Source organism: Cyprinus carpio, chromosome A11 (genome assembly GCF_018340385.1).
Source record: "Cyprinus carpio isolate SPL01 chromosome A11, ASM1834038v1, whole genome shotgun sequence".
NCBI lineage: Eukaryota > Metazoa > Chordata > Actinopteri > Cypriniformes > Cyprinidae > Cyprinus > Cyprinus carpio.
In genome coordinates, this window is record NC_056582.1 from 12,531,259 (window position 1) to 12,548,142 (window position 16,884).

At 36.5% G+C, this 16,884-nt stretch overlaps 1 protein-coding gene across 4 annotated transcripts in view; it reads right to left on the minus strand.

Moving 5' to 3' along the window:
• Positions 1 to 16,884, minus strand: part of LOC109083865 (SLIT-ROBO Rho GTPase-activating protein 2-like) — a 100,261-nt gene that overhangs the window by 33,022 nt on the left and 50,355 nt on the right. For 3 of the 4 annotated variants that reach the window (XM_042766271.1, XM_042766269.1, XM_042766268.1), the window contains exons 3-4: positions 14,245 to 14,437; positions 1,980 to 2,142 (exon numbers count right to left, since the gene is read on the minus strand). In XM_042766271.1, the coding sequence (XP_042622205.1) occupies positions 1,980 to 2,142; positions 14,245 to 14,437 (356 nt within the window). Of the gene's footprint in view, positions 1 to 1,979; positions 2,143 to 14,244; positions 14,438 to 15,749; positions 16,179 to 16,884 lie in introns of those variants that run through there. The other variant, XM_042766270.1, reaches the window with a different exon arrangement.

Genomic DNA, 16,884 nt, shown 5'->3' on the forward strand with positions numbered 1-16,884 from the left:
CTTCTGCCTTGGGAAAGCTAGCATGTCTCCGACATAGTGATAACACTCGTTGCCTTCTCTAATGCAGCTCAACTAGGTCTCATCCCATTCGTCGATCTTCGTGATATCAAAAATCCCGAAAAAATATGCACTGTAATCCAAATGAGTAATTTATTGTAGTTTTTGAAAAAAGTGATTTCTGTTAAATAAAATATCTCCTAATAATAGCGCCCCTTTTTTAATGTCAACCTATGATAACCAATGTATAACTGGTATTTTGTGTCTCTCCACTATTTGCTGCCAATAAGAAATGGCAGAAAATTACTTTACAATCTATTTATTCTTACTCATGAAAATGTGTTAAAATGTAAATTAATTAATTATTTACATATCACATTATATTAGAAGCTAAACGTGTTCAAATTAAATTGTGCTACATTTCCCATTAGGCACTAAATAAGGGAAATAAGATTCATACAAAATTTCATGGCCAAAAGTTCTCTTTCTCCACTTCTAAGAGTGTTTTTTTCTTTATTGTGTGTCAGCGCTTATGGTTCAATAAAGTCGTAAACCTCCCCCGGACACAGCTCCGTTGACTATATTTGCATTTAGAGTGCAGAATTTCTCCAGCATGTCATAGCGCTTTTAAGAAAGGTTGGAGGTGCACGCCACTGGAACATGGGGTAAGTCCAATTGCACAGACTTCAGCGATTCCCAGCATGCCTCTAGAGAGAGGACAGGAGCGTTCAATTAAAGAACTGTTATTTCTGCAGCATGGAGAGTCAGTGAGCTAAACTACAGGAGAGAGAGAAGCAGAGAGTTGAGGAGAATGTTGATAGGGAGGCTCATCTCTCTCTCTCACGGGAACGGAGGAACAGACAAAGAGACAGCGGGAGAGAAAGAAGTGCTGATTGGGGTCTGTGAGACTCTTGCTGTTAGATATACAGGGGGGAAAATGTGATTTAAGACTGAGGTGAGTCCTTTCTCCCTCTCGATTTGGAATTTTTTAAGTTAAGAAGAGAAAGTTGCAATAAACCTTAAATTATGCATAGCTGAGATCTCTGACTATATCACAAGGGGTCTTATCAAATGAACATCATTCGAAATGAGCTTCTCAATCTCTTTCTGATAAAAGTGCCAAAACACCCTGCTTAACTGATGGGTTCTTGCTTTAAAGGTGAAAATTCAGCCATCATCAACCAAACAGTTTCTGGTCCACATTGACTTCCATAGCATTTTTTTTTTCTTCATACTATGGAAGTCAATGGGGACCAACAAATGCATGGTTTCACACATTCTTCAAAATATATTTTTTTATGTTCAACAGAAGAAAGAAATTCATGCAGGTTTGGAACAAAAAATGGGTGAGTAAATGATGATAGTGTACTCAAAAATGAAAAATTCTATCACTTTAAGGAGATTCCATCCCAATAAATAAAACTAGATTTGACCTTAAACAGACCAGATCAAACTGGATTCACCTGCATAACCAATGGACACTGGAAATGTGCTGATAAAAAAGCATCTCTTTCACAGCTCTGGGACTAGATAGTGAGCGACCTGAATTCCTGTCTGTCTAACCAGTCTAGACAAGCCAAGAGGAATGAGAATGATGCTCTCTTACATCTATTAGCTTGACCTGAGCAAATATAACAGGGTACAGATTTTTAGCTTGAGATTTTAGATTCTGATCATCTCACTAACAGCTTTAATGAGCATAAGAATGCATAAGAACCAACAGAAGATAGTTGTGAACCAAACTATTAACATGTTAGTTTTACTAGCCCCAAATAATATAAATATTGACAAATTATATCATGTATGAGACATAAAATAACTAAATTATATGTACAATGAAAATGTGTTCTAAGAAAACGTCAGTGAGGAGAGAGAGGTTATTGATTGAACTGAAAAGCTAGTAAAAAATGAGGCCTCAAGCTCAGTGACCACTATCAAGGCTTTTATAGAGAAATCGGCTGGTATGTAAAGACAAATGTCACCTTTTTGAAGAGGCGTCCTGAGTCCTCGCTGACCTGGGCGAAGCGTGGGATGATGTTGTTGAGGTAGAGATCGCTGAGTGTGGCGTGGTCTCGACTCTCTCTCTTCACCTGAGACAAGAGAAGGTTCCAGCAGTTGACTGGAGACAAGACATTCTGCTCTTTTCTGCAGAGAAAAGCAAAGAAAAAACACATTTATTATCATTCATTATACAGGAGGGAGCAGAAGAATCAGCTGAAAGAAGCAGTTTTTAAAATATACATTCTAGGTGGTTTATATGATTTTGCAGTTAAAAAAAAAAAAAAAAAAAAATATTCGGACAGTGATTCAATCACAATCCATAATCAAAAGGAATCAGAGGAATCATTTAAACATAACCAAATGATTCAGTCAAATAATTTTAAGCAAAATAGATTTAAAATGTCTAATAATATAAGAACTACATTTTTTAAATAATATATATTTCTTAAATAAAAAAGGTATATTTTCCCACACATTTTTAATACAGAAAACAAGGATTAAAATAATAATTAAACACTGATTTGATTTAAATTACTGAAATAGTTTGCAGCTTGGAAAAACTAAAATAAAACACATCAAACAAAAATTCCAACTGAAAACAAAACAAACAATTTGCTTCTGTGGTTTAAATGAGATGAACTATTAAAATATATATTAATATATACAGACACAATCTTCAGAATATTTCCCAATAAATTTAAAATCACAATATAATACACACAACACACAAACAAACACAAACACACAAACAAAACCAATCACAAAACAATACTCAAATCACACACACACACACACACAAAGTTCTATGCAGATGAGCAATTGCTCATATAAAGCTCATACATGCAAAAAGTCTCATCGCCATCAGTCATTCATACAGTCAACTGTTTTTGAAAACTAATGACTTCAAATCACTTTGTCACTACAAATCACTGTGAACAGCCCTTGAGACACACACATCGTCATAACAGATAAATCAACTCAAAAAAGCCCTGCAGACTCCTGCTCTAATAGGGAATGTGTCCAGGACGTTAAATGTTTCTCTAACACATGCAGTCCTGGTGTGGTTAAGAAGGTTACACATGCATATAGATTCCTCCTGATAAACCTGTTGCCCTCTTTGTGAAGTTAGCTCATGGACAACAGAGTAATGGATGTCACGCCAAAGAGGAATTCTGCTAAGCCCTACGTTACTCCGGGCATATGCTGGAGGGATGGACCTAGCGGCCTTTGCATGCCAGAGGAGACAGCTGATGCTGAGGGTCCCGTAGAAGCCCATGAGGTGGGGCCCGTTCCCTGCTGCTTAAATGCCTCTGAACGGGTGGGGCAGAAACTGAGGTTTCTTCAGACCAGACAGTCTGAAATGTCCGCAGAGAGGTAGAATCAGGAAGGACTGCATCTAAAGAGCCCGCAGAAGTCATCTGGCTGTCTGTTAATGTATTACAGACTGTCTGTTTACAGAGGAACAGCTAACACATGACCTTGGTCCTGCTGTTCGAGCGAACACTGAGCATCTGTGAGAACTAAAATGATCTAACCTCCATTCATCACATCTACCCAAACAACCAGCAACCTAATCCAACAGTGTGATTCAAATGTGTACGTTTAATTCCTAAACAATTTGTGGCCTGCAAGGGCAAATCCATTTCCACTCTCATTTTAGAAAGACAGCAACTCATAAACACACTTTCACGGGGTGGGCTGAACAGATTTATACAGTACCACGGGCCTGTTTAATGCTTGAATCTGATTGGCTGACGAACGTTCTAAGGTGTGCAATTATTTTCAGGGAAATGCACAGCTAAAGTAGTTTCAGGCAGGTTTTGACCGCATTCCAAAAGAAACTAAACCCACAAAGACACCAACCAAGTAAATTAATATAGTAAACAACAAATTATTTCCATGTTGTGCCACAACATTACATTTTATCATGTACAGAAAGCACATACTCTATTTCTCCCGCTCTCTATCCCTTACAAACGCACACACATACAGTACTGACACACACACAGAAACATGTTGTCAGCGCTGCTCTGACGATTTTAGGGATATGGGCGATATGGGCTTTAAAATGTATCATGATAATTTCTGATAATTTCTGATATTTATTGCGATAATAAATCGATATCAATGACGATACCCATTTAGGGGAAGTGAGCAACACACGACTGTTTTTTTACTAGAGAAAAGTATTATATTCCTATTTTTACCCAAAATAGGGTGTTGTGAGCAGTACAACACGGACTGTTTAATTCTAGAAGCCGGAGGGCGCCCTTGCGCAGAAAGAAGACAACTCCACATCATGCATAGAAGTAGAAGTAAAAAAAATGCTCAAAAAAACCAGTAAATGGATGCTAAAATTGGCATTAGAGAAATCACTAATGCTGTCCTGGACAGAGGTATTCCAGTGATCGCTGTAGCTGAATACTGAAACGGAGCACATAGAGAAATCTTTACACATAGTGAGGAAACCTGAAGACAATAAACATGCGATTGCACAAAACACATGGTCTGTGTTCTTCAAGCAATCTTGGGTATTTGTTAAATTATATTTATAATGCAATGGGTAATCGACATAGCCTTTATCACTGTATATAATGCTATAAAATAGAATGATTTCTGCCTTATTCTGATACGAAAGCACATCTGATCTCAAAAATAAGTTATTTCAAACACTCGACTATGTTATTAAGTTAATATGGAGAAAAAGCATGTCAATAAATAATATCTTTGTTGGACAACAGGTTTGTAACCGACTCATACACATGTAAAAACTGTATTGCACACGTGCTACTGTAGTACATTTATTCAAGGCTCAGACCGATTTTTGTCAGCTTTTCAGTGTTATCCAAACCTGTGTTCCAGATTGTAGAAGGAGCTGCTCAATTTCATGTTCGACTTCCTTCACATCACTCCACACAGTCGCACACAGAAATATGTCAACAACTAGATGGTATCATTTCATTATCGGAACGGAAAACATTAATTTATGGTGGGGAGAATTTTTAAATAATTTCTTGAACCAGAATCATTCAACTTCAACATCCTGCTCTGACGATTTTATCAGTAAAATAGCTTAGCAACTTAAAAGCTAAATGACATTTCTCACTACCCAGGTAATAATGGTGTGTTCTTGAAGCAGTTTTGTTCAACTTCGTTATGCTATTAGTAGAGCCACTTCTGCTGAACACTGTTAAGAGACACACAGACTCAGGTGTGCATTATTTTCGAATAATTCAACAGCCTGTTGTCAATCATTCCTTACATAATGGCATACACTATCATTTGTAAGAAACAAGTCATTTTAATCAGCTTTTTTGTCCAAACCTTTGTCCAAATTATTTAAAAAGTGCATGTCCAAAAACATGGCATTTCAAACACGTTATTTTAAAGCACACGTCCAAAATCATGGTATCTTTTCAAAAAACATATTAACTTTTGTGCAGAATATGCTCCACAAATCATACTACATAAATAGCACGACATCAGAATCATCTGAACCTTAACATCATATATAAAAATAAAAAAAAAAAACACAAAACACACTCTAAACCAAAACCAATCACATCCTAAATCAGTCTGAGTCTGGGCAATAAGGTAGTCTGAGTCTGGGCAATAAACCTCAAGTGATGTACAATCACACACATTCATCAACACTCAACAGCACGCTGGATTAATCATATCACTCAACGGGGACCCTGGCTCTCTGTACAGGACATTCCCTCTAACTTCAGACAGACACTCCTCCCAACGAGTTCAAAGAGAGGGGAAATCAGAGACTTGTGCGGTATTCGGTAATGCGATATATCGCGTTAATGAATATGCACGGTATTTGTTATCGTGGGCATTTCTAAATACCGTGAATAATTATTATATATGACAAATTATTCAGAATTTGGAATGCATTTTAAGAATATTTTTCCCATCAACTGCTCAAAATGCACAACACCACTGTCTGCTGCTTGAAAAGAAGCGTGCACTCTGATATAAACAAGCACGTAAGAAAAGCACATGGGGGAACACGTGAGAGAGACGCGCTAAATGAAATCACATTCACTCTCTGACAGCAGATGGCGCTAAAATGCAGCCCTTACACTCCAAACACCATAAATAAAGCAGCTGCTACTTTTTAAAACTTATTTAGAAAGATTTAAATAGCCATTCAGATTTTGTGGATTTGCTGTGGTATTCCTCACAGCGCCAAATACTTAAATATTTATACTTAATAGGCTATTTATTTTCAAACTTTTTTTTTTTTTTAATCTGGACTACAACATGCTCTAGATATTGTTTTGAAAGTGTTTTGATTCTTTATTGTTCATTCACACTTTGCATTAGGGCTTCTTTAGTTAACAAACTGCCAATGAAAATTTATTCTGAACATTCATTAATCTTAGGTATTCCAATATTTAATAACACATTGTTAAAAATGAAAATTTAAACAATAATATTTAATGAGCTAACATGAACTAAGACTTGTATTTTTTATTAACAAAGATTAATAACTTCTATAGCAAATGTAGCTATTGCTCATTGTTTAGCTGTGCATTTATTGAATAAGCACTATGCGATGTCCGAACTGATTACTATATTTTATGTATTGCACTATATTTTATGTAAAATCATTTTCTATTTTTAAACTGTCTTAAATTCTTTTTAAATCAATTTTTAAATCATTTTCAAAGTTCTTAAATCGCTTGTTTTATTTTTGAGGTTATTTTTCTTCATGATTTTTTTTACTTTATTTTATGTAAAGCACTTTGAATTACCATTGTGTACAAAATGTGCTATATAAATAAATTTGACTTGTGTTAATGCATAATGTTAATGCATTAACTAAGGTTAACTAATGATGTCTTATTATAAAGTGATACCTATTGGTCTTTATAGTTCTTTTGCACTTTAATGTGTAAAACTTTTAACTTTATATATTTTTTTCTGTATTGCTTTATTGTATTTAAATGTTCAGTTATTTTTGTTATAAGAAAAAAGTTATTTAACCTGTTACTGTATTATGGCCACTTTTTTTTAACAAACTAAATTTTCAATACCGTGATAATACCGTATACCATGACAAAAGCATTATCAATTAATCGCAACAGGATGTTGTTTGTTTCAACGGCCTAAAATCCCAACGAGTTCAAAGAGAGGGGAAATCAGCCAGCGTTCAGAGCTCAGTGGGGGGCTCTGCGGAGGTACATCACAGCCTGTTCTCCCGCTCAACACTCAACATCTGTCAGTGTTCTGGAAAGGACAGGACACATCTCACTTCATCGTGCAACTCTTTTGATGATGGGATCAGATTAAAACACCAAATTTACTGTCGTCATCAAACAGCCAAGGTATTTCTACAGATGATAAAGGAAAGAGATTCATATAATAAAATATTAAACATACTGACAAACTTCATAACCTCACTACCGTCTGTTTGCTTGTTTATGGAGCCCAAGTGCTCAAATATATGCTACACTGAAGAAAATAATGATGTGGAAACAAATTTCACTCAGTAATTGCTATTATATTTCAAAAACAAGCACAAAGAAAAGTCAAGTAACAAATTGAATTAAGCATGACATTCTGAAGTAGAAAAACTGAAACAGTATTTTCTTGTTTGTTTGTTTTTTTTTTTTTTTTGTAAATGAAAGCATACAGAAAATAACAATAATGTAGGTCTACATTCAATTTGTTATTCATCAGAAAAATATTACATCCAAAAAACCAAATATGTGTAATATACAAAAATATTTTAAAAAGTACAAAATACTTAAACAAAACAAAACAAAAAAAATAAAAAAAAAAAAAAAAAAATATAGAAGAATGCAGTCTCAAAGAGAGATATATATATATATATATATATATATATATATATATATATATATATACACATACATACATACATACAAAAAAAAGTTTCAGTTTTTCAATAAAATCTTTAACAACTTCAGCCACTTCAAGGTTTTTTTTTTTTGGTTAGGATGTTGCCTTATAAAAAGCTGACTACATAGGGAGCAGATAGCAGCACACTTTAAAACAGACCTACTGAATAAAAACAAGTACACAGGTAGCAGTCACAATTCAACTACAAATGCAACTAAAGTCAGCATGTTTAAAACATTTCTGTGTGCACACCACTCTTACAAATAATGTTTCTCTCCATCAGCTTTCCCAGACACCCCCCCCCCCCCTCTAAACAACAGCGGTTAAGAAGTGTAGCAGAAATAATTGCATTTGGATGTTTGGAAGCTACGGCTGAGGTAAAGAGTGGAATGAGATCTTGATGCTGGCTCTGCCAATGATCTCACAACATGCTGGTATAAAGCAAGACTTGGGAAGCAGGGAAGAATGAAACCGGTTCAAGCATGTAGCAAAAAGCGAAGCAAAAATAAAGGTCTTGCACAACAAGGCTTCAAAGAAGGCGAGTACCCACGGAGATGTGTGCCAAAAAATGGTGGGAACACCTCCATTAATTCACACATGGTGTAGACATACCATAACACACGGAGCATGAGAATATACCAACAAAACAAATCTTTAAATCTTCAAAAATTCTAAATTGTGTGTAAAAACTAAGAATACAAGATTGAAACCAGAAGTCTATTAATTGTGAATGATTAAAACCAACCTGATGCATTGACAGCCCTGAGAAACATCCTCCCAAACACACTAATTTGCTTTTTCATATGCAAAGAAGCAAAACACATGCTTAACCACATAAGATGGAGTCCTAGGAGAAACACAATTCCTCTTGAGAAATGAACAAAGGGACGTTAATGAGATTAGTATGGCCTGACGGAAAGGGCTCTTAAATGGGTATTCAGACGAGGGAGCTCCAGGTCATTTCTGGAAGGCCATGAAAAAGCTGAGGTCACATGAGAGGAGAAATTGGCCAATTAACAGCAAGGTTATCGCAGACAGAGCTGGTCTTTCACCAATGGAATGGTCCACAAAGCCGAGAAGGGCTACTAGGTGACATACACCTGGGACGTGACATGGTGGCATGTGAAGAATTTGAGAGATGAAGAATACTAAGGAATTCCTGACATTTGTTTGGACTCAAATCATGGGACTTGATCAATGATATAACACATGCGTAGCAACATGTTAACATCAGAGTCAAATGTAAACTGTGAAGAGTGACCGATTCATTCACTCAGTCCTGTTTGGAAGGTACATGAGAAAGTGTTGAGGGGAATTCTTCACTCTGGTGCGAAGTGTTTTACAAGGCCTCGGTTACTGTCCAGACATGATGCTTAGAAAGACATCAGTCAAGCTAGTCAGAATGGAGAGGAAATGAAACTTGCCCTGCCTGCTTTCTCTTACCGTCACACACTTATGAAGTACAGGCAAACACACCAGACCAGACAGACTCACTTCCTCTTGTCAAACTAAACCCTGAGCTCCTCCTCACACCTCCTGGGAGGTATCATGAGACTGGATACTGCAGAACAGGCAACATTACGACACTTGTATAGGGAAGTCTAACACAGGCTAAGTTCATTGGCCTCCAGCGAGATAAGGGTGTCCAGTCCTGTTCACAATATATGTACTGTCAGTAAATTTGTTGATTTATGTAGTTGATGGTAAATTTGTTTGATAATATGTACAATTACTCACTTTAAAGCACCTTTGTAAATTGAATAAAACCAGAAAAAAGAACCTGCTGCACATTTGTCATACATCATTTTGTAGAACTAGAGTTAAACATCTTGCTGTAGAAAAGGTATATCACAATTTTACTCCGACCAAATTAATTTGAATGCACCTGACCTTGCCAATACAACCTCCCAACTCCTAAAAACAAACTGCCCAAGAGGACTTGAATGCACCATTAATGCATGGTTTAATTAAATACACCTGAACCAGCTAATTAAGGTCTTACAGATTACTAGACAATTCCAGGCAGGTGTTTTGGATCAGTTTGAAGCTAAACTCTGCAGGACGGTTGCCATATATGTGAAGAATTGGATAACCCTGGACTAATGCTGCATTCACGCCATATCGTAATTACCGTAATTTCGAGATGACAACACGTGACGTTCTACACATTATGCTTTTCTATGGCAACACCATCAATGCCAAAACAGAACTTGTGGTGGTCAGGTGGTACAAGTCGTAGCTCTCAGAAAACTCCTGGTTCATAAGTTGTAATTACGAGTTCTACGAGGACGTGAGTGCTTTTTACAAGTTGGTATCTCGTAATTACGGGAATTCCGATATGTCGTAAAAGAACCCTAATTAACCATTCAAGTCCTCCTTGGAAATTCATATTTACAAGTTGACAAGTCATAATTACGATGTCAGGTGCAATCAAGTCACTTGTTCGTCGGAACAAGGTGGCAATTTAACTTTTCTACTTAAAAATCAACTTTTTTTTAAAACTTTTTTACATCTACAAAACGATGATAAAGAATGTGATCATTGTATTTTTGCTTTTTTTTTGTTTTTATTTAATTTATTAAGGTGATGTAAACAGAATAATGGTAATTGTATAATAATATTTTATTAATTTCAACAAATTTACTGTCAGTAAAGAAACTGCATATCTCTAGTATTTGTCTGCATCCACTGCATCCGAAATGTTTTCTCACTAACATGCCCCCAACTCGGAAACTCAAGGCTTAAAGAAAATGCTGAGTTTCCCACTCATAATAACGACTTTGTGGTGGTGTTCATGTGTGTTCAACTCGTAAATACGATCTATACAACATGACTTTAACGCACCATAAGAGATTGGACTAAGAAATTCAAGACATTAGGGAAGTTAGGTAACACCATAGACAACATTTGAAAAACTATGAAATGACAAACCACCATTGTCCATAACCTGTTCCTCTCGAACTCTTGAGGGGGAAAAGTTGAGAACTGGCTCGTGGTGTAGTCTTGGATCAGCACAGTGGACCATTAAGCATGTGACACATCACTGCTTCTGTGTGGCACCAGTGTAACCACCAGACTTCTTATTTGTCATGAGTGCAGACGTTGTGGTGAGTTTCAGTTGCTTCTTTGTATCAACTCAGTCCATTTGTAGAAAATCAGAAATGCTAGAAATTAGGTCAGTCCCACGGCGTGTTATCATTCCAGACCGTGTGTTTCTTAACCATGCTTTCCTTTCATTGCTAGGAGACTCGTCATCGGGCATCCTGCTGGCTTGCTAAACAAATGACGCACACTGTCAAACCACACATAGAGGTGCCATTTGACCCTTGACTGGTAAAACGGAAGGCATTGAGCTGAACTCTACCCTGTTAGAACATAAGCAGCATATCAGGGATCTCCACCGACAGCTACGTTCTTCTGGAAGAGCGAGGCCGGAAAATACCTCACATTCCTTCATGGCATCATAGTCCCAGATGTTCCCTTTTGCCTGTTAAACATGCAGATGTTGAAACTAGATTCCTGGGGCTCAGGGGACCCACGGAGGGCAGGGGATGGTATTTAGGACGAGATTGCGATCCGATTAGAACATTTATCTCAGTGGGGTCACTGGTATCAGGGCGGACATGAGCAGGGGTTACTGGAGTCTTGGTGTAGTGAGGGGGTGTTCAGAGAAAGAGATGGTGTAATGCGGGGCTAATGCAGAAGAAAAAAAATGCGCTATGAGGAAATCAGTAGACAAGCAGAAGAAATGAAGTTAAAATGAAGAAATGAGTTCTCAGAGAGGAAATGCAAGCAAAAAAAGAGCAAAAAATGCCTGATGGAGAAGTCTTCTTAATGCTTAAGATTAGAAAATGAAAATTCATTCATTAATTTTCTTCTTCTCTTATTAGTTTCCATCCATCAATCCATGATTATTAATTAATTTTTGATAAGCTTAATTAAAAAGTAGATAACAGTTCAAATAAAAAACAAATACAATTTATAAGTTTTAATTATCCAATAATAATGTATTATTATTATTAATAATAATTTATTATAATTATTGTTATTGATTATAATTAATTATTACTGTTTGCTTATTATTTCTATATTTTTTTCTGGAAGATTTTCCATAAAACATATTTTATGTCTAAAAAATTTAGATAATGGTTAAAATCAGAAATAATTACAATATTATATAATATATTAAAAAAAATTATATATATATATATATATATATATATATATATATATATATATATATATATATATATATATATATATATATATATATATATATATACACACACACACACACACACACATATACACACATTATTATTATTATTATTGATTAATATGAATAAATTATTTTTAACTTCTATTTTTTCTTATTTCATTAGTTCTATATTTTTCTATATTTTCATAATTTTTTATAAATGTTTTTAATTAAAATGTAGATAATTGTTCAGATAAAATATGCTCTTATTTAAAAGATTTAATTATCAATATTATTATAGTTAATTTATTATTATATATTTTACATTTTTTCAGCAACTTCTGATTTATTTATTTATTTTTTAAATGTCTATATTATGACATATTGTTGTGGACCAAAAATTTATATTGTGGTGTACACCCACCGCTTATTCTAGCGCATGTGTAGCTCTCCATTTGAAGCTGAACCTCCCCCAGGGTCTAAGGTACACAGGGGTCACATGTGCACCATGGTCTGATAAGGCACAGAGCTGTCACACAAAACCACTCTCAAAAAAACATGTGCTATCTATTGATTATTTCTAGAAGCTGTCAGAGAGCCATATGTTGACTTTCCCAGACTTGAAGCCTCCAACACTCCAAACCATTATACTGGGAGCTGAGTCAAGAGTCAAGTGCAAATACAAAGAGCAAAACAACACGAAAAGTCAGAGAGTGAAAAATGGAAGGAGCAAAGAGAAGCACATAACAAGGTGGAAAATGAAAGAAACAATGAAATGAAGGAAAAGTTCAAACACTGGATATCCCCCATGTCAAAACAGTGCCTGGGGCAAAACCGCCAGAAAGAAACCTGCCAAGGTACGCACACTAGAACCTGGAAAACAACTCAAATCCAGTCCAACCTATTTACACAGCAAGCATAAAAGAGTGACAGTGTGTCACTGCCAATACAAAACACTGGGAGTTATGAAAGCACCTTGATAAATGTTAACGCAAGCAAAACAAAATCTTTATCGGGAAGCTTGTTGACAGGGAAGGTGTTATTGTTACCTTCATAAAGGTTCTCATCACATACTGCTTCAGATAACAAGACGAGTCATAATTCACATAAGCCAGGGCAAGGAATTATACTTAAAACTTTTGAGTTTTAGATGGTCTTTAAACTCTTCTTTGTTATTCTTTGAGGATGAGATTAACACATCTTCACAAGATCAAACTGAATCCAACAGGATCCAAGCGTCTGACCACAGAGATCCGTTTAGACACTATATAACACTGATTAATAGGCTCTTCTGCAGCATATCCTGTCATAATGACTGCCGTGAGACCGCATCATTCTCAAAGCTCGCTGGTCGGTATCGGGAAACCTGCATTAATTTAATACCAGCTCTTCGGTATAATTGCCACATGCACAACTAAGCTTTAAAAAGCCTGTTCGAAAGTCTAGCTCTATGTATAAAAATGATATCAGGGCCACTAAAAAGTCTGTTTTGTTTAATGCTAAACAATAAAATTAGCATTATAAGCTAATATAGCCAATCAGACAGGATAATAAAAACATTTATATCTTGAGTAAGAACATAAATGCTCCACTTCCACTGCTTTTCTTAACGTTACGCCAACTGTTTCTTCGTAATATGGCGTAATAACACTAACCGCTTCAGAATCAGGATCAAATATGGGTCACTGGAGCAGAACCAAGAACTTCAAAGAAAATCCTCAACTTAATTCCACGATCAAAATCCCTGCTGCTATCTCATCAGAGATATGAAACAAACCTCTTATATAACAGCGGGGTCTTGTGAAATCCTCAAAGGACTTACTGTATTTACATTGCCAGAAGCTGGTTCATCATCATTCTGGTGAAAGACGGAGACTCTATTTACGCCTACTCACTAAAATATGACTGTTATGAGCTTTTACCGTAGATTTTAATGAATGTATCTTGAATAAGCCAAAAGGGAAGTGTTGACTGAATATCACATGACCTTGGTGAGAGTTTACTCAACCATCTCAATTTTCACTGCAAAACAGCTCTTACATAATCAGAAGATTGTGTGAGAGATTGGAAGAAAAAAAAAATGGATAAACATATTGATTTCAAACCTTGCCCAGGTCATGGCTTGGATCACAAGAAAAAAGGCTTGCTGGAAACACGGCCAAATGTTCTCTTACTTGAATTGGGGGTCCTTTGTGTAACGCGTCTTGGCCAGGAACCTCTCGGCTAGTTTCTCTAGGTTGCGGGAGTAGTCCATCTCGATCTCAGCCTTCTTGCGGAAGAAGTCCTGCAGGTCCTGCAGGAGCTGCACGCGGAGCTCACATTGCTGGTCCAAACACTTAAGCTGCTCCACCAACTGGGCTCGGATCTCTGCCAATCAGAGGAGGAGAAGAAGCAGAGTTATTACAATACTTCACACTCCGGTTATGCATTCTATAGGTGTTTAGAGCAGAATGTAAATTCACACACACACTAACCGCCATCATCTATCTACAAACTTAACCATACACTAACATTTAAAAGTTTGGGGTTGAAAGAACTCTCTCTTATGGTGAAAATAACCACTCAGCAAGGGCCATATTAGATCATGAGTGGTGACGTTTTTCTTTCTTCTAAGTGGAAAGTTTGCCATCATTAATTAATCTTGGATGCCTCAGGTTTAGGTTTCCTATAGAACTCCACATATGACATGTAGAATATTCCTTAAGCCACCAAAGTGATACTCAACAATGCATGAATAAAATCATGACATGCCAATTTTTTGCTGTAATTTGATAACTAACTGGGGAAATATGCATTTCTTTTTCAAATGCACAAACAATAAATATTTACGCCTGGTAAACTCAACCTCTATGGATGAAAGTACATTGTTTTGCAATGAAAACTCAATTAAAATGCAAAATATTTAATGTGGGACTGCTCATTAAAACATGATCATACTCTGATTCAGGCAAAAACATTTCACAATCTAGTCTATGCGGCTCTAGTCTAGTTCCTCAAAACAAGTCAAAAATAGCTGGTGGGCAGCCATTTCAACCTTTTATGCAAAAAGGTTCTTTGAAATGTTTCAAAGAACAGGATTTATGATAATCCTCATTAAGCAAATTGGTACATTAACACTTCTCAATAGACAGAAGGACAATGCATAGGGTCAGGAGAGCTCTTCATAGAGGTCCATCATGCACAAACAACACACACACACACACACACACACATTACAGAGAGTTTATCCAGGCTTATCACTTTTCATTTCCATTGTATCTCTCTCTGTCTCTCTTTCTCCCTGTCCAACATCCGCCGAGCACTCAAGCATGGCTCCAAATTAATTTACTCTGCTCAATCCTGACAGCCTATTAAAATATTGAATTATGATGTTTACGTGAGCTCTTGGGAAGCCCAGACCTACGATTATACATACTTGTCCTGAATACTAAAGCTCCAATTTAAAAAAATATGACACGATACAGCAGAGCCATCTAATTTAGCTGTTCTATAGCACTTTAATTATTCAATTACTCCTTCATCCAAACATGAAAAACTACAACTTAGCACCCATTTCATTGTTTACAGCAGCAGAATCACATTTCAGTTGATGTATTGACAGCAAGTCTTGAGTTAGCTTTCGAACCAGTGTCACGGATGATGAGAAAACAACCTGAGAAAGTCCAAGAATCAACAGTACCTTTGCATTTCCTGCTGTAAAGAAATCTGATGACTTTTGCCTCCATATGCTCTAATTATTCCAGCCCGGAGAAGAGAGGAGACTAGTGGGGTGTGACAGTCCCAGGGCTATGATACCCAGCTGTCCCGACTCTATTGTGCTTCTGCGCTGAGACCACACTTTCACTCTGACATCACACAGAAGTGGGATTTCCACAGCCTCTGTGTCTCGGTCACGTCAAACACAACAAAGATCACACCATTTACATCCTAGGACTGTAGAACTGGGCTTTTCCCACTTCATATGACTCACTGTGATGATTTTTACATGACTATATCATAAGGCAGCCCTAGTCTGTGAAAATAACGACTTTCTGACATGCCAACATGTGTCAATACCACTAACACATGTAATTTTCTGCCCTCCGTATAATTTATGATCATGGGAAATGAGTCAGTGGCACATCGTGATGCCTCAGCTCTTAAAATAACTCCTGTAACTGTAGCAAAAAGCAAAGCATCTCCAAACACGCACAGACACAGAATGGTCAATGAGCCAGTCAGGCCTTCATGGGTTTAATAATGCACTTATAAGCTCATTGTTTAATTTATATTGAGATAAATACAGACACAAAGGAAACAGAGGAATACATGTGCAGATTTGTATATTGGCAACCTTAAAAAAAGTCTATGTATGTAGTGGGCAAACCCACAAAACCGTGGTTTTCAAACTGGGGTAAAATAAAAATAGATTTATCTAGACATGTGGTGTAGAAAAGCATTTTCGGAATTTTAAAGAGTCCATTCAAGTGTCTAGATCACAGTGGTGGTGTGATACTGATGCTCTTGTGGCTGAATATGTGTTCATTCATGTATATGTGAAAAGCTTCAGCCCTTGACTGGTTCGGTGAAGGGCATGAAGCCACTAGGGAAAGAAACTGAGGCATAGATCTAATGACAGCACATTAAGCAAGTCTCTGCTGGAAAAGTAAAACAGTAATGTTAAGTATAACCTGAACAGCTTGTGCCAAATGCAATACAAGTTAGAACAAGCGCGACAACTGATTAACTCAGGATCAGTTGAAATGTACTTTAAGTGATCTTCACTCCTCTTTATCTCGAGATTTGAGAAGAGCAGTAAACGCCATCACTGTCAT